Source organism: Thermobia domestica, chromosome 3 (genome assembly GCF_964235325.1).
Source record: "Thermobia domestica chromosome 3, izTheDome1.hap1.1, whole genome shotgun sequence".
Classification (NCBI taxonomy): domain Eukaryota; kingdom Metazoa; phylum Arthropoda; class Insecta; order Zygentoma; family Lepismatidae; genus Thermobia; species Thermobia domestica.
Genome location: NC_137456.1, coordinates 309,433,816 through 309,461,776, shown reverse-complemented (window position 1 = coordinate 309,461,776; position 27,961 = coordinate 309,433,816). Strand labels below are relative to the sequence as shown.

Sequence of the window (27,961 nt, the reverse complement as noted above, 5' to 3'; positions counted from 1 at the left end):
GCGGTAAGATTGGCGTGATCGACGGATTAATGCTATATATTGTGGTTGTAGTTTTGGACGGTATGGAATTGATTCGGATTGAGGTATATAAAGTGCAGATGCCTGTTGAATGGAAGTGGTTATGATATTGACCTGATGTGAAAGTTCGTCTGGTGTAGTAGGAGCATCGGAATCGGTCAAGGTGTTTTCGAGATACGTACGATATTGTGACCAGTTGGCTTTATCGTAACGGAGTGATATACGTGGTGAAAGTGGTGATTTAACAGAAGCCAAACCTGAATGATAAATTAGCTTGATGGGTGCATGATCACTGTCCATTAAATCTAAAACATCAATAGTGCAGCGATTAATGATGGTATTTGAGACTATTGCTATATCGGGAGTGGTATTACTGATAGAGCGAGTATAGCGAGGAAGATTGAGAAGACTACCTGTGGTATGAACTGTGATCTAATCAGTAAAAGAGGATTGATCAGCATTTGAACGGCTATGAAAGTTGACATCGGCCAAAATAATGAAGTGTTTGTACGTATTTGAGATGTGTGAATTAAAAGCGCCTGAGCTCCAACCTATAACTTTGGCTTTCAAATCTTTCACTTACGGCTATGTGTGATTTCACGTTTAACAGAGACAAACATTTTAAACTATGTCTACTTTAAATAAATTAGTTATCTAGATCTTTTTCATAAGGTTTATGATATAAAATTATTGTTCAAAGCCTTTGTATTTTAATAAGCCTTATCTAAAATCAATGAACGTGAATTGTGCTTTCACCTTCCAAGTTCTTTTAAACTAGATTTTGTGGACGTTTATATGTTTGTGGTCAATCCTTTCGACAATGAGATTTCGGAAACTACAGGCTCTAGAAGGATGACATTTTCACTGATCGATTGCAAATTTTGCGTAGATTGTCCAGTTCTAATTGAACATTAAAAAAAAAAACATGGCCATAATTTGTTTATTACATTTTTTTAGAGTACACTGGGAGCGTTGACATTAAAAAAACTAAAGCATCATATCCTACGCGGTATACATTCTAACATCGCATTGTTGTATATAAGGGTTGCATATATCTCAGGCGTTAGTTTCATGGCCAAATAACAATGAAAAAGGAAGGATAACCATTTCTGCAGTCTAAGATGAATCTTTATTGTTTGGAGTGTTTTGCCCAATGAATACCATATATCACTGACATTATAATTAATTGAGTGTGTGATTATTTGCTTATTACATACTGCATGCAAGAAGAAAGAAAACACTGATCATACATGAATTAAAAACTCCAACCGGAAGTAGGCTCAAATCTTCATACGGTGCGAGATATTGAAAAAATAATCGAAAATACTCCCCTTTATGGTATCTTTTGCCAATTTTTATCAAGACGTCTTTCACTTGCGTTTGTAAAGGAACATATACATATGTGAGGAATAACAAGGAGATTCATGCTCATATGTGAAGGATGTGCTGTGTAGAGAGCGCAGGTTCAGCTAGTATCTTCTAACAATTTTTAGTGTAATAGAGGACGTGACTGCTATGACTGCCTCATATTTTAATAATATTTCCAGTTGTATATCTTAAGTTACTGATATAAAAACTAAATGTTTCTGCTTTGGTGAACTTGTGACAGGTTTTTGAGATATAATATTAATCTTATTTTGATTTAGTGGAGAATTTTTTTCTCTTTCAATCTTCAAAATGCCAGAAAGTAAGTTTTATTTTATGTAGTTTGCAATATTTCTCAAAATAGAGTTTGAATTAAACGAGAAAAATCATATTTATGTGTTGACATTAATTTTGCCTTCTTCATTGGAGCAACTATATGGACAGTAAACTATTCTCTGAAATCATAATATTAGTTAACATTAATACAATTAGTGTGAGTAAAGTTTAAGAATTTAGCTATAAAATTTACTAGTAAGATGCATGCCTTTACAATGTAGGTAAGTAATGAAAACAACATGATGGAGTCAACATAACGATCTTGCGTCACAGTCGAATTTGTAATCGTTTATGAAATCCTGCACCATTTACAGTTCAACATATGGGGCATGTTTAGCAGAGGAGTCCACAAACACGTAAAAAACAGAGGCCTATGTTTAGCAAAAGGGGTCCAGTTCTTTTCCCTAAAAAAATGTTATAATTTTGGTAATTTCTGTTCACATTCGGTTAGTTCAGGGTAGGGTTGGTTAGTTTCAGTTAGGTTAGGCTAGTTTAGGTTACGTTAGGTTAGTTTAGTTTATGTTATATTAGTGTAGGAGTCCCGCATAATTTTCTTAAAAAGCGATAGAATTTTGCTTATTTCTGCTAATATTAGGTTAGTTCAGGTTAGCTTACGTTAGTTTATGTTAGGTTAGGTTAGATTTGGTTACGTTATGTTACGTCTAAGTACTTGCATCACTCATTTCTCCTGTAAATTTTGTGTTTTTTACGTGCTTCTGGACCCCTTGTACTAAACATACCCCAAAACAGAATTTACAGTTGAAATGGATAACGCAAGTATTTAGACTTAACCAAATCTAACCTAACATAAACTAACGTGAGCTAAACTAAACTAGTTTAATAATAGTAGAAATAAGCGAAATTCTATAATTTTTTGGAAAATTATGCTGGACCCCTACACTAACATGATCTAACATAAACTAACCTAATGCGAACAGAATTTACCGAAATTGTAACATTGAAAAAAAAAAAAAAAAAAAAAAAAATGCTGGACCCATTCTGCTAAACATCCACCCAACATCTTATATTCACTTCGTAAAGAAGTGATAGTGACTTGACTCGAAAAACAATATGATTCTACACCCTAATCATCTGAGCTAGTTATTGCTTTCAATCGATGCTATTCAATCGAGGCTTCTTATGTTTTTAGTCGGTTAGGGAAAAAAACTAGGGGTAAACTTTAAAACACACATTCCAACAGCGCAGCGGTAAGCTCCTAAAACATTAAAATTTGTTAGGTTACGTTACGTTACGTTTTGAAACCCAAATAGACCTACCATGTTTCTGAAACATTGAAGTTTTCCGCGTCTTGTAAATGGTACCAACTTTTACATGTAATTTCTCATATTAAACAACAACCTATGTTTAGTTACATTGGCCCAGCTTTATTTTCGAAATCCCCTGCAGGTTTACTTTTGGCGCACCACTCCAAATAATTGTTGAAAAATTAGAATTATTTCGCTGATTTTTTTCTTATTGTTTCGTAAATGATTTGCGTTGGGCGCCATGAAAATATCTTACATGGCATAAATAAAATTCAAAGGGGCCATCATCAGCAATTGTTCAAAAATTACTATTATTTTACGATTTGCGTATAAATACGGCGTCCGGATGTATGCGTAAAACATACAGTGCAAAAACCACAGAACAACGTGGCTAAGTTGCTATTAAAAAGCACGAATGTTATCTAACCTAGTCATAGAAAGACGAAGCTGGGGGATACGAGCGTTAGCGAGGTTGTGACCGAAGGGAACAGGCGTATCAGCGAAGGTGGGTATACGCGTAAGCGAGGGTAGTAAAAACGAGTGGGTTTTTGACTGTGATACGAGTTACGACTGTAATAGCGCTTGTCATGATTTCATACTAGTAGCGCTCCACTTGTAAGGGGCCGCGGTGGCTCAGTGGTAGAGCGTTCACCTCTGGTGCTTGGGGTCGCGGGTTCGATCCCAGCCCCCGCCAAGTGAACTTTGTGGTGGACAAACACCGTGTGCGTGGGTTTTCTCGGGGTTCTCCCGTTTCCCCCCACTTTCTTCATTCCACCATTTCACTCATTACTCATCATCACCGTCTCCTTTAGCCTAACCGGCATAACCGCGGGACGTAAAACTCAAAGATTTGATTTTGCTCCACTTGTAAACATGAAATACAGTGTCTGTATACTGTAGAAATACACCGGCGGTGGAAAATAGTTTCTAATACAGTACTCTTTCATATGCTCTCACTTATTTTATCCGTCGTAAAGAACTTGTAATGATTTTACAATAGTAATCCTACACTTACAAACTTAAAATACAGGTTTATTACTTTATATTTAATTCTATCACTTGCGGAAATTTATTCTTTATAAATATCTTTCCATGCAAACTCGTGAATTTTACCTGTATATCTTCCAAAATGTGGTGCGCCAAAAGTAAACCAGCACCCGAAAAATGATAAAATATCAGTTATTTGTGTTAGATTAGTTTAGGTTATGTTAGGTTAGATTTGGTTATGTTACGCTAGGCGAGGGCTAACTACTTACATATTCGAACTCACATTCCCTTGACGTGTGCTTCCGATAAGTACATATAGTCTCTACAGCATTTTGCATTTCTCATTTCTACAACGTGTAGTATGATTCCTTTCTTAAAAGACATAGAAACCACTTTCAATTCCGTTACTTCATCTCATTTCTTCTGTAAATCTTCTATTTTTTACGTACTACTGACCCCTTCAACTAAACATAGCCCTAAACAGCTTTACTTCTAAGCTTACACACCTAAAGATCACATAAAAATCCTCTAATGTGTCAGTGGGTTTTTTTCGGGGCTCTCCTATGTCTCTCATTTTCATTTCACTGATTTTTCATAATCCTTCACTTTCATTAATTAGTCTATTCGGTGCTTGTGTAGTTTTGGCACACTATATTTTGGAAGAATTACCGTGAAATTCAATATTTTGTATGAAAAGACTTATTTATAAGGAACAAATTTCTGCAGCCGACGGAATTAAATACGAAGTATCTAATATAATTGTATTTTAGGTTTACAAGTGTAAGGTTACTACAGCCCTTCTATTTCAAGTGTGCCCTCGGAAAATATGTGAAACATACTTCGGCCCCATCCCCGCCACCCTTTTATGGAGGGAATCTTCCCTTTACTTTGGGGAAAAAAGTGAAATAATTTCTTCAAATGTTGAATATTTCGGACAACTTCATCAATTATCCTTCGTTGGAATAGGCTATATATTCTGTGCAATACGTTGGTCACATGCTTGATTCCATAGCTTCAGGAGAAACGTTGCGATTATTAAAATTAACATGTCCAATAACGTGCCTAGCAACCATTTGGCATGGTTGGCAAAGTTTTTTGTGTAATTGTCATATTACTATTCAGTGCCTTTGTTGATCTAGAAACTTGTTCCTCGTGTACTTACTAGGTTATACGGGAAGTCTGAAATGCTGAATTGAGGAAATATTCTTGCATGACACACATAGATTGTAACAATTTGATTTTTTTTAATAATCAATGATCGTTCTTTCGTAAGTTAATGTATCTAAAGAAAGATAAAATTTGAAGATGTCTTTCAGAAGTCACAGAAACATACACAAAAATCGATCGTTAGTGTTTTTTTTTTTTTTTTTTTCACTTCGAAACATTGTGCAGCGACCCATGTTTTTTTATTATTGAGATACATTGATACTGTCCGTATAAGTAAGAGTGATTCGAAGTATAATTGTGTTTACACTGCGTAGCGTGTAACGTTTTGCAGAATTTTAAATAAAATCCACGGAGATGTGTACAAAATAAGCAAAATTTGTGATAAATATTTAAAGCTCAGTAAAATTGTAATACTATATTTGGAAAAAAAATAACTAGATTTGTAGAATGGTTCTACGGTATGCTAGGTAGACATAGTCTAGATTAATTCAGGCAGGCAAAGAAAAAACTCTTACTTTATTCCCAGACGTTATTGAATGTAAGAGGTATTAAAATTCAGGTCAAAATAAAAAAAAAAAACTAATCTTTTTTGTCCAAAAAAAAAAAAAACTAGCTTCTACATACAGGCTACTCAAGATGGCGCTTTAGGTGCCATTTCTCACGTGCAAGTTTCGGCAAAGTATTAAAATGTTCCATCCAGGGTGCGAAATCATTTGAAAATGGTGGGGGGGAAGAAGTTCAGTTATCCACACTAATGCTTCATGGAGCCTCCAAAAAATTGAAATATTAATGTATTATTATTAATAATAATAATAATAATAATAATAATAATAATAATAATAATAATAATAATAATAATAATAAATGCTCAAACTTGTCGTCATTGTTATTTAAAAATACTTTAATGTTATTTATTCATTTAACCAAAATTGGTAACTTATCTACTGGATTTAATATACACTTCGGTGCGTATTGTCCAGGGTTAGACTCTCATGGGAGCACAGTACCCTTGTGTTTACCATCGTAATGAAGACCGCATTCACGAAAATAGCGGTAGAGGTCTATAAGTCAGAAATAATTGTCCCTGAGAACCGATGTCCTAACCAAGCATTAGAACTACTAACTTGAAGCGCTCTACCTGGCCAGCCATAGGTCCCCATTAGCTGCAGAGTCAGAGTATAGCTTTATTATTATTTATGAAATTCTCGTTTCTTCGCTAAGTATTTAGTGTTTCAGTTTGGTCGTTCAGATATCCGGTCACCTTTGTAAGTCTAAATACTATGTATCTATATTGTATTATTAGCAAGAATATATTATTATAAATAACATATGATTTAAATACAAGTACTTGATAGACAACAAAAAGCCGTGTTGCCTCAGTGGTAGAGCTCACCTCAGGTGCGTGGGATCATTGGCTGGATTCTAGCTAGCGCCAAATTCTGCTTGTGGTATACAAACAATTGTGTGGGAGGTTTCTCGGGATCCTCCCGCTTCCTTCCACTATCTTAATCCACCATTATAATTCTTCTCATCATGACCGTCTTCCTTAGCCTTGGTGAATATTCGTAGGACGTTAAACTTTAGAAAATAAAAGCACAAACGCTATAATACGATTGATTTGCTGATTTAAGTTTAATTACCCTTTTCAGCAGCAAGGCTATGAGATGTGGACTTGCAGTTTAAGGTTGAATCCTAACCTCGGTAATGTTCAAATTTTTGTAAGGCGCTCCCACTGGGAATCGAATCCAGGACCCCGTGCATCGAAGATGGTGCGCGCGTGCTAGCCACTAGACTACCGAAGAGAGCCACAATAATACGAGTATTGAATGATTGTGTTACTATATTTATAGACCTAAAATATAGTTTGTAATAACGTATCTTACTTTAGAGAAAAATTTTAAGATTAAACTTCAATTTCTTTCCGTGTGTAACGAGAGTTGAACATGTGATGACCAGAAGAAACCCACGTATGAGCAGCAGTAACAGCATCCCATAATTTTAAAGGAAATCCCCTGAGTTTAATTATCAATAAAGATTTCAAGGTACTCGCCAACATACGGTTTCTTTCAGAACTTTTAATATGAACAACACTGAATCCACGTTCACAGGCAGCAGTTGATAATGACACAGAACGAACTTCCCGCGTTAAGGCTTTAAGAATTTGAAAATCATTTACCGACTTAGAACTTAACTTGTACTCTCTCCATTCTGACACTGTAGAACCCCCGCTTGGTCTAGTGGGTAGTACGCTTGACTTCGGTTAGCGTGGTCGCTGGTTCGATTCCCGGTGGGGTACAATTGAACGACCAAAGTGGTTCGGGTTCCATTATAATCAGTAGGTCCACATCTCCTTTAGCCTAGCAGGTATAACCGTGGGACGTTAAACTAAATCAAACCAAATCATTCTAACACTGCAGTATCAAGATGCAATCCAAATAGTTGAGCTGCTTTATATACGTCTACGTTACCGTATAAACCACTCATGCTATTACGATCTTTATTTTCAAACACTGAAAAGCACTTTAGCACATCATTAGAAGGAAACCTTCTTTCTACTTCGTCTACTAAACCCTGGATTACCTGTCCCCTTATTTGATCAAACTCACTATCATCACTCCCTGTATCAGATGTTTGTCTGCAGTGCATTAAATACTTATCTTTACGAAGACTTTGGTAGACATCATCTTTCATACGCATTTCTCTCAGAGCTTGTAGATTCAATTTTTTCTCTATTTCATTGTACGAATCTGCTTCCTTTTGCATCGTTTTACTAATATTAGACAGAATGGACGCAATATCCAGAAAAAAACCGAGCAATAGAATGTTCTTTTTCCCCGACAGTTTTTTGTAAATACCACTCAGTTTAAAACTGTCTCTGTTGAAATGGTCAGTATTTTCACACTTCAAAAGTAGAAATTGCATTATACAAGAAAAATATGTAAAGACTGCCAATAATGCATCCTTCTCATTTGAAATCCAACGTTGTGAAACAATCTTTTGATTTTCAGCAGTGTCGCGATACTTTTAAGTTTTGCAGTGTAGCTGACTTACTGAACACTTTGTAAATTCCGCCTAATAAACATTCAAAGTTGTAAACAGCATTCACAACACCAAAAACTCTTTCAGAAACAATATCTATTCGATGTGCCATGCAGTGTACGTTAATTAGGCACAGGTTGACATTTCTTATAATTTGAGCAGCAACACTTTCGTTTCTCCCAGTAAACACTGCATCCCCGTCCGAACTAGATCCAACAAGTTTTACTTTAAAATTAAAAATATCTATGCCATCTTCGGAAAATGCTTGAATAATTTTGTCTTCAAGAGATTTTGCATCGGCATTTTTTACAGGCACTAATTTATAAAAACGACAACAAGGTTTATTTTCTTCGTCCACATATGTTACATATAACAGCAAGTGCTTATCCGCAAACCTGTTTGTAGATTCGTCAACAGAAATTGAAAAACAATCTGTTTGTTTGAGAAATTTTTACCAATTTTGCATGCAACTAGCGTAGATAAAGAATAAAGATCTTCATCTCATCAACAACCGAACAACCGAAAAAGTTAAACACCTGCTCCTTTTACAAATAAACTACGTTTTCTAAAACAGCATGCATTTAAAATTATTGTTTGTCTGAAAATTTTCATTATAGACCTACTTATATTTTCCTATTAAGGTGTTCCCCCCTTACAGATGTTGGTGAGGGGGAAACGCAAGTGTAAAATTTTTGGTGGGGGGAAATCCCTCCCGTCCCCCCCGGGATTTCGCACCTCCATCTCTGGAACTGCTCAAGATATTTTGTTGCTTTTGTTTTATTTCAGAACAAAAGCGAATTCAGTTTGAAATTATTTTACCAAAGTGGCACTGATCTACTGAACTATTTACGTAATGTTTATAAGAGTACATGCTGAATTCAAGTTGAAATCCCTTATACCTCTACCAAAATGGTACTGATTTGTTTGTTTATTTGTTGAAATTTGGCATTCCTTTTCAGATCTGAGGCTATATGAGACGTGGGTCTACAGTTGAAGGTCGAATCCGAACCACCTTCATGCGTTCAAATTTTAATGATCTTCTCTACGAAAATCGAATCTGGGACCACATGCACTAAGTGCATGCTTTAGCCACTGAACCAATGAGAAGGCTTAAAACAGTTCCGATGAACCTTACGCTCTCCTTGAAAGAATAAAAAGAAGCATTCTAATACGATAAACTCCATTTAAAAGTTACTTGTGATCGTTCGTCGTACCAAACTTGTACAGAATTGCTCTACAGTGACTTTTTAATGTAATGAAAAGACAAGTGTTGTTAAAATAACAATGTACTAACTTAATATTTCTGTTTGTTGATTCAATAAGATTACCAAATTCACTTAGGTCGTTATGTATACTCATGTCCAAAATTATTGTCGCATGTCTGTAAATATTGTAATATCCTGTGCAGGGTGGATTGATTTAAATCAGTCTGATTTAAATCACGATTTTAATCAAGATTTAAATCACTTGATTTTTTAAATAAAAATAGTTGATTTAAATCAAATTCTGAAATAAATTAATTTAAAGTGAAAATAAGTAAAATCCCGTTTCTGTTCTGTTATTTCGATTATGGAAGATAATAATCATAATACAATAAGACTCAAATGTATGTACAGCACAGTATGAAAACGAGTATCTTGTAGAGGATGATTAGGGAAAATCCTGTTTTGAACGGGTAACGGGAAAATCCTGCTTTCTTCTCTTCGTAACATAGGGTTTTTAAATCGTTAATTATTCCAACGGAGAAATCACCATCGACATTTAAGACAAAAATTTTTTTATGTCCACGTCTGTTTGTTTGTTTCCAGATAATAGGGGCGTATTTAGAGGGGCCCGATCCCCTTTCCAAAGATAATAATAATAATAATAATAAAACTTCAGGCGAAATTTATGTACTACATACATAGCATAGAAGTTCCTCGGGATAGGGCAAATTTTGGATGCGTTAAAATATCCAATAATACTTTTGATAAAGTGGATTCTTTCAAATATCTAGGATCAATATCAACAGACGAAAACGATATTTACGAAGAAATTAAATGTCGACTAAAAGCAGGGAATTCGTGTTATTATTCAGTTCAAAATCTCTTGTCACGAATTCTTTCCAGGAATTTGAAGATTAAAATATATATGCCTGTTGTTCTCAGGGTGTCTAGCAAGCAAGCATAATCAAATTCCCTGACTTTCCCTGACAAAATTATAATTTTCCCTGACTCTGTCATTCTTTTTTCTTAGTAACTCATGAAAAGTAACTTATATTTAAATCATGAAAATGAAATCTTTCAGTGTTACGTCCCACGGTTATGCCGGTTAGGCTAAAGGAGACGGTGATGGGTGAGTGATGAATGAAATGAAGAAAGTGGAAGGAAATGGGAGAACCCCGAGAAAACCCACGACCACGGTGTTTGTACACCACAAAGTCACACGGCGCGAGCTGGAATTGAACCAGGGTACCCAAGCACCGGAAGTGAACGCTCTACCAGTGAGCCACCGCGCCCCCAACGTATATTTAAAGTGAACTGTAAGTTTTCACCATTGTTTATGTGCTTATACAATATTCTACGAACGTACAAACGAACCCATTCATTTACCTGTAATTTATGACTATTTTAGTGGCATCCCTTCACCCGTCACAGCCTGGAAAAGATTTTTCCCTGACACACAATGAAATTCCCTGACTTTCCCTGACTGGTAGACACCCTGCTTCTATATGGTTGCGAAACATGGTCGCTTACTATGAGGGAAGAACGTAGACTGAAAGTATTTGAGAACAAGATCCTGAGACGAATATTCAGACCCAAGAGGAGCGGGAATGGGGGAAACTTCATAACGAGGAACTACATAATTTATATGGTTTACCAAACATTGCTAGGGTCATCAAGTCTCAGGTGAGCAGGTCATGTAGCCAGGATGGAAGAAAATAGGAACACTTTCACATTCTTAACTGGAAGACCAATCGGAAAACGACCATTAGGAAGATCTAGGCGCAGATGGGATGACAATATTAAGATGAATCTCGCAGAAAAAGAAATACAAAATAGAAACTGGATCCAGTTGGCTAAGGATAGAAGTCAGTGGAGAGTTTCCGTGAACGCGGCATTGAACCTCCCGGTTCCATAGGCCATAGAGTTAATTAGTTAATTTTGGGCGAAATTTATGTACTTTTCATGTACTTCGTGCCGCTGGCTAGTTTCGATTTTTTAAAAATATACTCCTGCCAAATATCAGGAACATTCGTGAAAAGAAAAGTGTCATGTTGATAAACGTTGCTGTACGTTTTTTCCTTAAGAGGAGTTATTGCATTCTGTCCAAGTTCGCTATTGCCATTTAAATCCATGGTAATCTATTTTCGCTCTAATTCTCTTATCATGTGAGATATCGTTGTGCTCTTTTTTTTGTTAGATAGATTAAATTGTATGTAACAGTTGTCTGTAGTTCTTTCCTCCAATAAGCATAGTAAAATAACTTTAATTAATAAAAGTATTAATAAAATATCGAATTGACAGCTTGTCTATCAATTACTCTTCAACAGAGAAACAAATTGTTGCGTAAAAGAAAAAGTAAAAACAGGGATTTGTAGATTGTACCTTTTGCTAAACGTTCCTGAAATCAAAATCTATTTTGAATGCATATTAACAAAACTATTACGTAAAAAAGAAAATGGTACGTTAAAAAAAATCTAGCCAGCATAGGCGGCGTTTGCTGCAAGCATGGACCCACCCACTTTCTGACGTCAGCGCGGAGTGATACTATTCCTTGCAGTCTGCCTCACTCAACTTCTTGGAGGCGCGAAATACGAGTTCAGTTCGTTCGAAATCGGCTGCTTGCTTATGTCACGTTCGGGAATCCTTTCCTCTGTTGGTAGGTTTGTAATCTCCGAATTCCAGGGCGAACGCATAGTGTGTTTTTGTTTTGCTTCCGCACTGTGTTTGTGCAGCTTTGAAGAAAGTAATCGTTAGGAAAATGCCATCTCAGAAAAGGAAGAAGAGCGGCCTTTATCTTTCTGCAAGAAGGAAGAAAAATCGAGGCGAAAATTTAGCTGCCTGGAGGGAACGAACAAAATTAAATGTCATTTGTAAATTTTGAAACTATTGACAAAATTTTCTTCTTAATTTTTCATTCATTACTTGGGTAGATTTTTAATTAAATTTTTAGATAAGTTGTTAGTTTAAGATTTTGATTTGTAATTTAGTGCACCGAATACCCTAAATGGTGATGGCTTTTCTATCAACTGGACGTCTTCAGCATAAAAATTCTGTCTTTCTTTTATCAAGTATATCAGTATATCACTGTTATGTTTATCACTCATCAGTAAAGACTATAAGTATTTTGATACTTAGCCTATGCGAAAGAAGTAAAGAGCTTGAAAGCAAATTGTAAAGTAGGCGGGGGTGGTGGCATAATTCACAATCAGTAGCGTACCGTATGTAGGAATTTATTTCGGGGGGGGGTCCAAACTCAAAATGAGAGTATTTTATATCAAAATTCCTAAAATTGCCCCTAAACTTAGGCTAAATTTATACAAAAGTCGAAATTTCAGGGGGATCCGGACCCCCAGGACCCACCCCCTGAGTACGTCCCTGTTCACAATCCTTATCAGAAGGGCATTCTTGTTTTATAAATATTCTGAGGGCCGGCGAGAGCGGTCGCGGGCCCAGAGGCTGAGCAATCCCGGGCCCCTTAAATGACTTTTTACGTACTTACCACTTTGGACGGAGGTAAACTAAAATGAACATTAAGACTTATTTTGAACTCTTTATTAGGCCATTAATGCGTTTAATTTACATGTTAAACAGTATTGCTATCTCCAAATAAGTGAATAATAAGAACTCTGAACCTAGCCTATGTTCACTGTTCGCTAAAAAAAAAAAAAAAAAAAAAAAATTAATTCACTATTTATGATTTTGGTTAGTCCTATACTTGTTGGTTCTAAGATTTTTGAAGGCTTCAAAACTAAAATGAATAAAAAAATTATATATTTAAATATAATGGTATCAAAATATAGAAAAAAGTAACTTATCTATTTGTAATAGCAAAAGTTCTCCCCTAATGCTCAAACACACTAATTTGTGAAGGAAATACAAAAAGAACATATTAAATAGTTAATAAAAGCTGAGAAAGTAAATGTTCTCAACCATCCAACCTACCCTGTACTATGAAATCTTTGCACAAATTGTTGCTATAAATAATTATATAGAAGTAAGCTATGCAGTTAGTCTTCCTTAACTAGAGACATGAGGCATTAGGTCTAATTTAGTTACTTCAATGAAATATTGCTCAAGTTAATTATAGTGTGATTAATAATATGATATTAATAGTAATTGTCTGTAGGAGAAATTTATTATATGTATTACTACTAGACAACTGTTACAGTTACAATTTATCCTTTTCTACGTATAGTTACAACAAAATTCCCTTTTTGGCCTTTTTCAGGGCGAATTCATCAATGAGAGCATCCAGTTTGGTACACTTGATAAGTTCTGTCTCCACTGCCAACAAGCCTTAGCTTGATAATCTGTCTTGACACATTGTAGGGAGTAAAACATTTTTTACTCTATTTAACGGAGAGAAAGAGCGCTCTGCACTAGCAACGGTAGCAGGGATTGTGGCGAATTTACGAAGGGCCACTGTCAGATTTGGAAATAAAGTTTCTAGATTCAAAGTTTTGATGTTATTTAGGAGATCCCATGGTGAAAGCGTTTTCTCACCAAAATTGGCCGAATATATCAATTTCAGGCTATGCAGTTCATCAGAAAGATTATCTCCTAAATCTTTTGGGTATCGTTGGACTAGTGAAGCTGCTTGTTCTTGGCTCTGTCATCTGTCATTTCTTTGCAAGACCACAGTACACAAAAATTGTTACACAAAGAGCGCACTGATTGGAAGCGAACTGAGTAAAAATATACAACATTTAGTAATTCTTTATCCTCGGCCGCCGGGCCCCCTTTGGGGCCTCGGGCCCCAGGGCTCTGGCCCCTCCTGCCCTCCCCTCTCGCCGGCCCTGAATATTCTCGGTTCTGTGGCAAAGTAGCAACCGAAATCACTGAGGGAAAATCAAAGGAAAAACACTTTACTGACTAGAAAATCAGGTGGTCTAAAGAAGGTTACGAGAAATTCAGAAAGCTGGAGTCATTATCCTTTCTAGGACCTCACAAATAGGTTATAATTTTGAGTACATTTTGTTGGTGTGCTGCAGATACATTCTTGGTATTGTTTCACCTATTACTGCTATTTGACTTCGGTTTCTCTTCCCGAACATCATTTCAGAAACCGGGCTAGTATTTGTCAACGGACATTGCTAATATTAAATGATAAGTTACAGTGCCATGCCAGTGATAATAGAGTTACCCTGGCAACAAATACTAAAAACTTTTTTTTTTTTTTTTTGCGAATACCACGCATCTAACATTACACGTGCCTGCAGCTATTTATTTCTTTTCCTTTCTTTCTTTCTTTCTTTCTTTTTTTGTTTGTTTTTGGTGGATGTCTCACTTTACTTGTACGTATCGTAAGGTGAGGTTACTAGCGCAAAAAAAAAAAAAAAAAAAGTCTTGCACTTGAAGTGATGTAGAAAGAAAACGGAACTTAAAAAATGGAGACAACTAACGATGAACATTAGGGATGCATTCGAGTCGAGTCGAGTCGAGATTTAAGTCTGTCTCGACTCGACTCGAGAAAATGTTGACTCGACTCGTGTCTCGACTCGAAAATATGTTGCTGTCTCGACTCGTGTCTCGACTCGACAGTCTCTGTCTCGACTCGACTCGAATTCGAGTCGAGACGTCTCGAAATTCGAGTCGAGACAAAATATATGAGTTAAAATATACACACACATCAGCCAGACCATTATGACTACCTACCTAATTGTTAGTATGTCCACCTTTTGGCACGAATAACAACGGCAACGCGTCTTGGCGTGGTCGCAATGTTCCTCGGTGGGTCGCTGGAGAGAGTTGGCACCACATATGCACACACAGGTCATCTAATTCCCGTAAATTCCGGGGAGGGGGTGATGCGCCCTCAGGTCACGTTCAATCACATCCCAGATGTGATCGATTGGGTTCAGATCCGGAGAGTTTGCACTTGGAACTCGCTCCTGTGTTCCTCGAACCACTCCATCACACTCCTGGCCTTGTGACATGGTGCATTATCTTGTCGAAAAATGCCACTACCGATGAGAAACATGGCCGTCATGAAGGGATGTACGTAGTCTGCAAGCAGCGTGTGACGCCTCGGTCGTCATGGTGCCTTCCTCGAGCTCCAATAGACACATGGATGCTCACCTGAATGTTCCCCAGATAATAATTAAGCCGCAGCCAGTTTGTCTCCGCCCCCCAGTACAGATGTCAAGGAGCTGTTCCCTTGGAACACGACGGATTCGCACCCTCACATCGTCATGATGAAGATGATATCGGGATTCATCACATAATTCAACGCTCTGCCATTGTGCCAAGCTCTAGTGGCGATGGTAACGTATTCATTTCAGTTGTAGTTGCCGATGTCGTGGTGTTAACATTCGCCATCGGTAGGAGTGTTCGGTGCACCGTGTGTTCAGACTAGTGCTGTAAAGGTCTGTGAAAAAAACAGAAATTTTGGGTAAAAAAACAGTTTTTTACGGTTTTCCCGAGCTGGGGAAAAAACGGAAAATTTGGGTATCATCAGAATCATCATTTTTGCTAATCACAGAATCATTTTAGTTAATATGTTAAATCAAACATATTTCATAGAGATATCTTCATTGTTGTATGTAAAATTCCGGAAATTTTGAAACCATTAGAAAAAAAAATCATTTGTTCGGAAATATTGGCAAAAACAGGAAAATATAGTTTAAAAACTATTTGTTGGCCTGATGCTAGTAATCTTACTTGCTGTAACATGTCTGCAACATATACAGTGGGAAGTCGAAAATTCGAACTAATTGGGACCACAGGTAGTTCGGATTTCCAAATTGTTCGGATTTTCGAAAATGACCAAGAAAATGCCATTTAGGCTTACATATACTGTACGGTATGTTCTTCTATCGATACAGTGGTTATTCAGTACATACAGTAATTACAATACCGTACGTAAGGCTACTTACATTTAATGTTTCTGAAGAACCTGCTTGTACTCTAAATAACACTGTTCTTGTAAGTCACACTTAAAATTTATAGGCCTAATAAAAAAAATAAAAATAAAAATACATGACGAACAATTACATATAAATGAACTTTTGTAAAAACACTGACTTCACATAACGTCGATGGACACGATATTGTTTGTTTCTCGCGTTAAGACAAAATGTAAAAAGCTTCTAGGGACCGCGTTCGGATTTTTGACGTTAGGATTATCGACGTCCTACTATATATGCAATGTATTTCGCTAACGGAAAAATACTTAAAGCAACAGGTTTTAGTTCTACTTTACACACATATACCGCACAAGTGAGTAAATTTGAGCAGCGAGAAATATATTAAGTGAAACTTCCGTTAGTTATTATTACAGACTAGCAGAATATCCGTTCTTCGCACGGAGAGAATACGTTTCATTTTGGACGCAAAGGGCACCAAAACTGTCCCCAATGAAGTTGTGAAGCCCCAAAACTATGAATTTGACATTAATACCGATAATTTTCAATTATCTTTACATGTCACCATCCCCCTTAGAGTACTAATGGGGCTGAATTTGTGGATTTAAACGGCATCTTCTGTTCATCTCAGCGAGTATGGATTCGAGGCCATTTTCGATCATGTATGTATATATAGGTAGATATATATACATATATACACACAGAGGCGGATCCAAGGGGGCTATCGCCCCCCTCTCTTCACACTCAAGTATACACTGCATAAAATGGGCTTCAATCCTGCTTTACACTGGATAAAACTGCAAACTATGGTTTAGCCCCTCCCTTGATCATATCCTGGATCCGCCACTATACTGTATATAATTCTCAAAAAAATTAGGGGTTCAGCTGAAACATCACACAAGACCTTAAGATAGTGTATGAATAAGCTTGTGTTTGACTCATATATATCTTACAAAAAGGAATGCTTTAAGATACACTAGAAAAATGGGGCACATACTGGTGTTGGGGCACGGAAAACCTTGTTCACATCGCTCATGACACAAGACGGTTATGTGTGTACCTCTCGAACTGCTCACAAACAGGCAAGGCAACAACACTGATTGTTCCTTAATATGTCATATGATCACTTCGAATAGCCAACAGAGCCTCGCACCTGCGTGGCATGGATTCAATCAGATTATCGATGAGTTCTTGGGGAATGTTGTGCCACTCATCCAGAAGAGCGACTTCCAGCTCTGGAATGGTTAATGAATTTACTGGCCTAGCGGCAATTCGTTGCCATGCATATTCCAGACATGCTCAATTGGAATGAGATCCGGAGAGCATGCTAGCCGCTTCATCCGAGCGATACCCTCAGCATCCAGCATCTCATCCACTAACCGAGCTCTGTGAGGACGAGTATTGTCATCCATGAAAAGGAACGAATCACCAATGGCACCAGCATAGGGAAGAGCAAGAGTTTTCATAATCTCATCCCTATATCTGAGAGCCGTCAAAGAGCCATTTCGGATGATGTGGAGCTCAGTACGCTCACCAATGCTGATTCCTGCCCACACCATCAGTCCACCACCACGATACTGGGATCTTTCTCGCACAAACATGGCATTCTGTCGTGTTCCACAATCTCTCCAGATGAAAACACGTCGATTATCCACTGAGTTGCGAAATTGTGTACCTCCAAACATGAACGGCCGAAGAAAATTTTCTAGCGGAACATCTTCAATGTTTGCTATATTAGTCTGGCATTTAATGTGCATGGTTTGTTATATTACGTATACATTTTCGTGAGCCAGGGAGGTTCATTCTTATCAAACACGGAGATTATGAAGGAACAGATCTACTGTACAAAATATAATAAAAACATCTCTTTCGGATTTCTATTATCCCGCATTCCAACCCCGAGACGGAAACATAAGAGATAGGCTTTTTGTTTTTAAACAAGATAACGTGTCTAGCGAATGCTTTACATTGTGAAGATTATATTAGTGAAAATTAAACGAATATAATTTTACAACTTAATATACATATTACTAAATGTTTAGCTCCCCGTTGCTATGTTGTTAGCGATGCGCCTTTCTCGAACGAGGTTTGATTCATGGTAGGAGCTCATGTGTTTCAAATCCGACATTAAACTGTACGTTCACGTCTTGTAGAGCTTTGCTCCTAAAAACGACGCTAAACTATAATCTAATTTAATATTATTAATATTAAAAAATAATGACTTATCAATGTGACGTCAATTTGGCAGTCATCAAATCCATTTTATACTTTCACTTAATCCAGTGGATATTAATATAACAATTACGAGACACACGCGCATATAAATACTCAGAAACAAGCACATACACACGTACATACACAAATATGAACACTTCAAATCTATTTACATGTGTTGGACTGCACTGCATCAAGTATCTTCTCATGTATCTGCATTTTCTGATTCATCCACAGATTTCTTATTTGTACGCATCAATCATTTTAGCATTTTCGGGAAGGTTCAGGGTTCGTTCTTCATTTAAAGAGTCGGTTCTCTGTATTGGAAACAGAATGAGGGGAGGGTGGGGGAATTTATACTTTATGAATAAATAACATTTTAAGAAATATATACAAAACATGCCGCTTCCGATGCAGCACTAAAGCATTTCTTTTAGCGGTGTACTACTAGTGGTACCCTGGTGATAATACCCCCTCCCCTCTCAAGTTGTAAAGTGAGAAGGGACAGAAACATCCCAGACACTCAGGGTTCAGTTGACAATAATAAAACTATGCGTAAGTAAACATCTTGTGCAGAGTCACGTTTTGCTTATTTTTGAACATTTCTGTGAAATCAACAATACAACAGCGGAAATACTAACTGGTTTTATTACTCCAACCATCGCTTCAACAAGGGATAATTCCCAACGGTCAGTGTTCTCTTTCTCTTTTTCTGTCCTCGTTCTTATTCTCCACATCTTTAATGAAGTAGGGGGCGCCCAACCCCTCGACATTTGGACGTCTTTTCCTCTTGGTTTCGCCACTTGTTGAAGACAATCACCACAGCACTCTTCGAACACCTGACAAGTCCTGCAGTTTCCAAAATTCTCGTGCCGAGTGTTTCTGAGCGAGTACTTTCTTCAAAATATTATTAAAAATTATAGAAAGATTTTCGAGACATTCGAGTCGAGTCGAGATTTTTACCAGCTGTCTCGACTCGACTCGAAAATTCGAGTCGAGAAATACGTTTGTCTCGACTCGTCTCGAATTTTACAAAGAGTGTCTCGACTCGAATCTCGACTCGAATTCGAGTCGAGTCGAGTCGAGATTCGAGACATGTCTCGACTCGAGCGCATCCCTAATGAACATTATATGATGATGAGTGTTCTGCCCGAAAGTAGGTCTTTAACCCGAATATCTCTTGGCAAGGTGAGCCCATGGTGGTTTGCCATTATCTTCTATGGGATTATGATGACGTCCAAAGGACGGGATCTATAGTTTAACGTGAGACACGAGCCACTTGTGTCCCACAGGGAATTGAACCCAAGCACTGATTAGAATGCGACGAGCGTAACCACTCATTCCACCAGGGTCACTGTATAGTAGGGATGCGTTCGAGTCGAGTCGAGACAGAATTTTCCTGACAAAATTCGAGTCGAGACACAGCTCTCCCAATAGAAAAATATATATTTTTCGAGTCGAGACACCACTTTTACAGCACATTTTCGAGTCGAGACAGTCTCAAATCTTGTCTCGTGCGCATCCCTACTGTATAGTATGTAATTGACTTGTATTTTGCATATTTTTAGTATTATATATTTTACTATGAAACATGCTAATATAAGGCAGAGGTAATATTATCAATGGTTATAATTCTGCTAGAGTAAAGCAGAAATATCAGGGCAGCAACAGTCCCTATTGGCGAAACTTTCCATTTCTCTCTGAAAAACCATATTTGCCCATCTCCTGTTAATGATGATAAGTAATCATATTCCATATAATACAATTTTCACAAATGAGAATGAAAGTTCAATTAGCTTCAAATCATAATAGGCCAAAATTGTAATAATGGGTATAATGATAAATAACAACGTATGGAGATTAGAAGTTTGCCCCAGAAACTCCCTGATTTGACATCCGTTTCACCGTTCCAGGTTTCTAGGGGTGGCCACTGATTTATCAATGAAGACTGTAATACTTAGGGATGGGCACGAGCGAGTTTTCTTTGAAACTCGACTCAACTTGAAACAGATATCTTTGAGGTCGACTCGAAAACTCGGCTCGAAAAATTTGTTCCAACTCGACTCGAATTTGGGTCAAGTTTCGAGTCGAGTCGAGCCAAAACGAGCCAATTTGAGCTAAACCCTGTGTAGTTCCAAGTACTCTCTTCAAATATCCTACATAGACAGTATAATTACACTAGTTAACAAAGGTTTTGTTATATTAAAGGAAATACCTGTTCTTAAAGGAACTTTTTGCGCTGAATTCGAATATGCACTCGGTTTTTCTCCATCACGTACGATTTTCCCGTAACAGAGGGATTTTCGGAAAAATCCCTCAAAAATTTCCCTTTTCGTTTATTTTACACCCCAAGATCTTGTCCCCTTGCATATACTAACATAGAAATTATACCTAAGTATACCTTGATTTATATTTAACAAACCCTCCAAGTTTCGTAATAATCGCTTTATTCTTTCTAGAGAAATAAATATGTTTGTATGTATACTGTGTGTACTGTTTATTGCACCTTATAGTAATGCTTTCAGATCTCTTAAGTTGAGGTAAAACGTTTTGTTTTATTACCACAAAAACATATATAAAATATAATTTACAAGTGTGACAATTTACAATAAACAATAATACAAATGTACCAAAAGGTCATGAAAAGACAATCAAAACTATCACAATATATGAAACTTCCATTATATAGCAGGAAAGAAGCTGAGGTGGGAGTGCAAAAAGTGGATTTTTAAAGACATCCTACAACCCAACTCTTTGTATTTCTGTATCATGTCCTGTACGATTTCTGTGTAACTCTCAGCTTTGTTATTGCCCAGAAAGTTGCGCACAACACACTTAAATGCTGTCCAGGCAGCTAGCTCAGCACTGTTTAACTTGCTGTCAAAGCTATCATCAAGCATTAATTTCCTAATTTGGGGACCAATAAACACTCCCGCTGAAATCTTAGCATCACTCAGGTTAGGGAACTTATCTCGCAAATACTTGAAACCTTCACCAGATGTGTCCATGGCTTTGACAAAGTTTTTCATAAGTCCTAACTTGATATGAAGTGGCGGTAGTAATATCTTATTAGGATCTACCAAAGGAGCGTATTTGACGTTGCATTCTCCAGGTACGTAATTCACTCTAGGTTCCCATTCCTTCACTTCATAATGTTTGTCATCAGCTCGGCTATCCCATAAACATAAAAAACATTGGTACTTCGTGTAACCGCACTGCAGTCCTAATAAAATACCAACTACCTTGAGATCACAACATATTTGCCAACAATGGTCCTTGTAATTTATAAGATTTAGCAAAGTTGACATGGTGTCATAGGATTCCTTAATCTTCACTGAGTGCGCAAGTGGTATAGAAGGTTTTTTATTTCCATTATGTAAAAGGACAGCTTTAAGACTGACCTTTGACGCGTCGATAAATAACCCCCATTCTTCTGGAACGTAAGGAATTCCTAGCTCCGCCATCAACCCATTTATATCCGTACATACGCACACATTATCTTGCATTGAGAAATAGCTTGAAAATTGAACATGCCTTTTCCTGTACACTGATATGTTCGTTTCTGCATCCAATAAGTTCCACTGCTGGAACCTTGATCCCAGAAGTTCCGCCTCTTGTTTTGTCAGGTGCAAATCACGGACTAGGTCAGGACAAAACGAAAAAACTTGGAGAATTGTATATATATGTATTAAGATATACATATACTGTACGTTTAAAAAAAATATACGTTGGAAGTACATTCTATTTTTATACACGTTTCTAATTTACAGAGAGCAACACAAGTGTGTTGTTGACTATTGTAAATATTCATTTTTATGTCTGTGTTTGTAGTAATAAAGCAAATCGTTTTTACCCCAACTCAGGAGATCTGAAAGCATTACTATCAGGTGCAATAAACAGTGCACACAGTATACATACAAATATATTTATTTCTCTAGAAAGAACAAAGCGATTTTTACGAAACCTTTAGGGTTTATTAAATATAAATCAAGGTATACTTAGGTATAATTTCTATGTTACTATATGTAAGGGGACAGGAGCTAGGGGAATAAAATATCTGAAAAAGGGAAATTTTTGAGGGAATTTCCCGAAAATCCCTCTGTTACGGGAAAACTGTACGTGATGGAGAGAAACCGAGTGCATATTCGAATTCAGCGCAAAAAGTTCCTCTAAGATCAGGTGATTTTTCTCATGTAACAAACAAAAAGTTTAAATTTGTTAACTAGTGTTATCAATGATGATGATGATGATGATTATACTACTACTACTACTACTACTACTACTACTACTACTACTACTACTACTACTAGTAGTAGTACTACTACTACTACTAATTATTATTATTATTATTATTATTATTATTATTATTATTATTATTATTATTATTATTATTATTATTATTATTATTATTATAACATTGTGTATAACCATGAAAGGTCGGCGGTTTGGACTGAAATACTTAAAACTAGTTGACTGTCGATCTCGGTCTTCGAGGAGTCTTCAGGAGGCAAGGACATCGGTCACGAGGTTCTGGGTTTGAGTTCCGGAGGAACAAGTATTCGGGCTTGAGCCAAAAATTGCTAAAACTCATAGAGCGTCGGCCAAACATGTTCATAGCTGCTCGGCCCGAGTTTAGGGTTGTCAACGGCTCGATGACTAGCATTAGATTTTTTGAAAAAGAAATCATGCAATTTGGGTGGACTTCAGCCTGAAAGTCTCAAACTCCGTAAATCTTCCACTAATTACGGTTGGGATGATATTCTTGGGTATAAGGAATAACCCAGGCAAATCAGTTCACGGGGATTTTTTTTTTTTTTTTGTTCCTGAGTTGGCATTTATGTGGGACATATGCTGAACTATTAGAATGTAGTCCCTGTGCCGGTACCAGAAAATACATAATTTTCTTCACAAATATTGGTAATTCATACTTAGTATCGATACCAGTACCCTCGTTCTAATATCAATATTTGTAAACTGTATGCACTTTTGTGTAGAAAGTAAAATGTATAAATTCTGAAGGGAAAACATTGCACAGAAACGTTATATTCGTATGTTAACATACTTTTTTTGTATGTTGTGCAAAGTGACCCCAACTATGGGGTTACTTTTCACCAAAGTTTATATTTCAGTAACTATGGTCATACTGAATGTTTACTAATGAACTTATACGAATGTTTTCCACACATATCTAGCTATAATATGTTTAAAATACAGTGTTCTAAATCATTACGTTTCTAAGTTACATGCGATTTTCTTTAAAATTCCTTAAATCGTGTGCAAAGTAACCGTGTCTTACGGTACCTGCAAAAGAGAGAGGGGATGGGAAAAGAAACAGAATCGAAACGTAAGTTATTCAGTGTATGGATAATATGTAAATATAACCAATTTGAGCATGTGTCTTTTTTCTTTCATCTTGTTGTTTACTATGTAGTCATTTAAGGGAAATAATGGACCCAATACAAAGTGTCTGTTTCTGTGATATGAGACTTTTTATTATATGCAAGTTCAGTATGTAAGCACTTTATTTAAAAATATACATATTTACTTACCTAATTTCGTTTTGGTTTTCAGAAGACGACTATATGTACAGTGGCGTCACTAGGCCTTATTTGGGGGGTTAAAGCCCGGAAATTTCTTCCAAGCTCCCCTCCCAAATCTCACGCTGAAAATACGTTATATACTGAGAAATTTATTTCAAAAGTAAGATTCTAACACGCCATCAGTAGACTCATGATATATTGGGTTGTCTTCTTTTTGCTTCAACAAACAGCAACGCGTTCTGTATAGAGTTCTCAATGTGAAGTTCAGTCTTCGGCGAGCGACTACAGATACTTGTTGATGTGTTAGATTTAGCTGAGAAAAGCGATAGCTATTATGATTATGACGTAATCAGTGGCGTATTTAGGGGGACTTCCGGGCTTAACCTCCCCCCCTGAAATCTTACTGAAATATCTTGCAGAATTTTCACATTTCCAGGCAAAGCCCCACCCGAAAGTTAGGAAAGCCCCTTCCGAAACAAAATCGTAAATACGCCACTGGACGTAATTATGCTTTTCTATCGTATTTCTCACTTGGAAATATTATGTGAACTGAACTTCTCATTCCTTTACTTCTTAGTTTCCGCAAGGTGAGGTCTCAACTATAAACTATCTCATGCGGCAAATTTTAGATGGATAACTTTTAAGAAATTTTATATGTTATTTATTATTGCCTATTTTTATCTTATTGTATTACTATTTCAGGCAGGTCAGAAGTCGATTATAAAAATAAGATTGCTGAGAAAGAAGTTTTTCATGAAGTATTTTTAAGAAAAATAACTATCAAGGAAAGAAGGAAATGAAGAAAGAAAAAAAAATTGCGTGATTATACGACGGTCACTACGAAAGTTTTGAGATGTGAAATAACTTACATACTTAAAATCAATTTAACACTTACATTTTCTCAAAGTATTCACCATTACACTGTACACACTTTTGCATTCTCGAAAACCACTTTTGGAAGCAGTCTTGCCAGTCTTTTTCTTCAAATGTTGAAAGTTCATTCCCGTAAGCCACTACAGCTTCTTCAGGGCTGCAAAATCTCTTGCCACGCATGCGATCTTTGATCCTGGGGAATAGAAAAAAAATCACACGGGGCAGGTCAGGGCTATACGGTGGATGAGTCATAAGTTTGACCTCCGTAGATTCTAAAAACTGAATTGTGATGTTGGCCGTGTGTGCGGACGCGTTGTCATGATGAAGCAGGATCCCACGAAATCCAGTTCTTGGACGCCGTTCCCGAAGCTTCTGGAACACTTTTGTTAAGCAAACAGTGGTGTACCACTGAGCATTAACAGTCATTTGTTCTTTAAGTGGAACAGTTGCAGCATGGCCAGATTTGGAAAAGAAAGTTGCGACCATCTTCTTTCCCACACTTCGCGGTCGCTTCACTTTCGTGGGTGAATTTTTGTCTGGAAAGATCCAAACTGTAGACTGGCGTTTATTTTCAGGGTCAATTGATAGATCCAAGTCTCATCACCAGTAACAATGTCAGAGACGCGTCGAGAATTGCCTCCATCAAATCTTGCAAGCATTTCTTCACACCATTCCACACGCATGCGCTTCTGGTGTTCAGTCAAAGTGTGAGGCACCCAACGAGATGAAACCTTCCTGAGCCGAAGATGATCATGAAGAATTTTTGTTACTGCTGGCGATCCAGTGTTCACTGTAGATTCGATGTTCTTGAAAGTTGTTCGAGGATTTTCTCGAATCATTTGTTCCACACCGGCAATGTTTTCATCTGACACAGCTGTTGCCGGACGTCCAGCTCTCTCTTCATCTTTAAACGATGTCCGGCCTCTTCTGAATTCACCAAACCACCGAAAAATTGTAGCACGGGAAAGAGCAAGGTACCCAAATTCCCCCTGCAAACGGGCAAGGCTTTGTGTCTCGTTCAAACCACTTTTAAAATCGTAAAGGATCATTGCCCGAAAATGATCCCTTTCGAGCTTCATTCTAGACAGCCGAATACTGCTCACATCAACAAACAAGTGAAGGCGATACGGCCATGCCGATAAGCGAGTCGAGTTGAAACTTGCTTCGCTTCTTCGCTCTGGATACCACTACCGAACGCAATTGTTGGAATTCAAATACTGTGCCACAAGAATGTGTATCTCAAAACTTTCGTAGTGACCCTCGTATCTGAATGAATCGATGAAGTACAAGAATGTGCATTTCCGCAACGATAAAAGTGAAACAAATCAACATGACTATGATAACAAAAATATGAAAGCGTAGAGCAGCAACAATATTCTCCCCCCCCCCTTCCCTCGCCCAAAAGCGAATTTCATTGTGTGCTTGATTGAAGATGATTCTAAAATACTAAACAGAGTTTTTGGGTTGTTGGAGAGTATGCCTCCCAAAAGATCTTCAGCCCCCCAAACAAAATATTTTAGTGACGCCACTGTATTAGCATTTTTTGCGTGTGAAGTATTGTGATATACGTTTCTGAAATTGCATAGGGCATATGCTTTCTTACAATGGGAGTATAAAAAAACAAATCTTCAGGAAACGCAACATAGCAGTTCTCATTATGAAGTCCCTTCATCTTTTTGACAAACTGAAAGGTCTCCTCCACAGCTGGAAACCGTGTCAATGGACTTGCGCGCGCGTTTCTAAGAAGAACCTGTGTTCATACGTTGTGAGTGTGTGTGTGTGTATTTGTGTGTGTGTGGTATGTCGCTTATTCATATCTCTAGCGCTGTTGCAGAGTACAGGGTAGTTTCGAAGTCGACTACAATGCAACTTCATTGTCATTCAAGCATCGCGGAAGTATTGCAGTAAACTGTCCCAGAAGTATAGGATTCATCGTTTATGCTGAGATCAGAGTCTGTAGGGATGTCAGGAAGGTTCACTATGATTGTTTTCAAGCAGTGAAAAGTTTTAAAGAAAACTTATAACCGAAATTTACACGTTTTATTGATGAGAACTAATTTCAAGGTTACCATATCTGATATGAAAGAATTGTCTAAAGGAAAAAAAATAATTCGACAAGAAAGTTAACGTTCTGTACGAAATCTGCAAGAAGAACAGTAAGGAATTTGTAGTATCTTTTGTGTGAATACGTCACCTATGAGAATGTGGTAGAATTTTCCTAACAAATGAGAAAACAAGAGGAAAATGTTTAAGTACCGATAACGATATTTAATGCAAAGTGGAAACACTACAGGACGAGTTTGACTGACAGACGAATGGCCACACCTACACTACCCTTCTCCCCGCTCCCAGAACACTGAAATCTGACATGCTCGAGAAGTAGTGAGGGCTCTTAATGCTTAAGAAATATTGTTTCGGATTGAAATAGCTTAACGATTGAGGATTAATTCGAAATTAAACCAAAATACTTTCACTTAAGTGGCATAATTGTCATTTAATATTAATTCCTAATCTTTTTCTCCAGTTCGCGACTTGTATTATACGAGGAGAAAGATTTGATTTAAATCAAAAAAATCGATTTAAATCAAAAAAATCAACAAAAATGATTTTTATTAAAAAAAATCATGATTTTTTTCCACCCTGATCCTGTGTGACGATGTAAACAAACAATTCCACAACAGTGTTTACAAACACCACCACGTGGTTCGACATGAGGATCTTCCACCAGATGGACCTATAATCACATGCAGACGACGGCTTCTGGTCCCTCCCACGGAGCAGAAGACGACATTGGAGCAGCAGCGCCACCGCCACCCAAAGGACCCTATAAATTGGATGGAAGAAGACAGCTCGATACCAGTTTTCTGGTGACCCTCCTCTAGTCTGCTACGGGACTTTTGGAGTAACCTAACCCCAGGCCTCTAGTCTGTTACGGGACTACGCCTATCCTATCTCCTGGCTTAGCCTGCTACGGGGCTCTGTTGGCGACTTAACCCGCCTCTGCTTGCTACGGACCTTAACTTCACTCCTCTTAGCCTGCTACGGGGCTCTGTTGGAGATCCTGTCTGCGACCTTACGGTCAAAGACCA

At 37.3% G+C, this 27,961-nt stretch overlaps 1 protein-coding gene across 1 annotated transcript in view; it reads left to right on the top strand.

Annotated features, from left to right (window-relative positions):
- The first annotated feature begins 1,539 nt into the window (after nt 1-1,539).
- Nucleotides 1,540-27,961, top strand: part of beag (IC cytokine homolog beag) — a 72,890-nt gene continuing 46,468 nt past the window's right edge. The window contains exon 1 of the mRNA XM_081752571.1: nt 1,540-1,705. Coding sequence (XP_081608697.1) covers nt 1,696-1,705 — 10 coding nt within the window. The 5' untranslated portion in view covers nt 1,540-1,695. The remainder of the gene's footprint in view (nt 1,706-27,961) is intronic.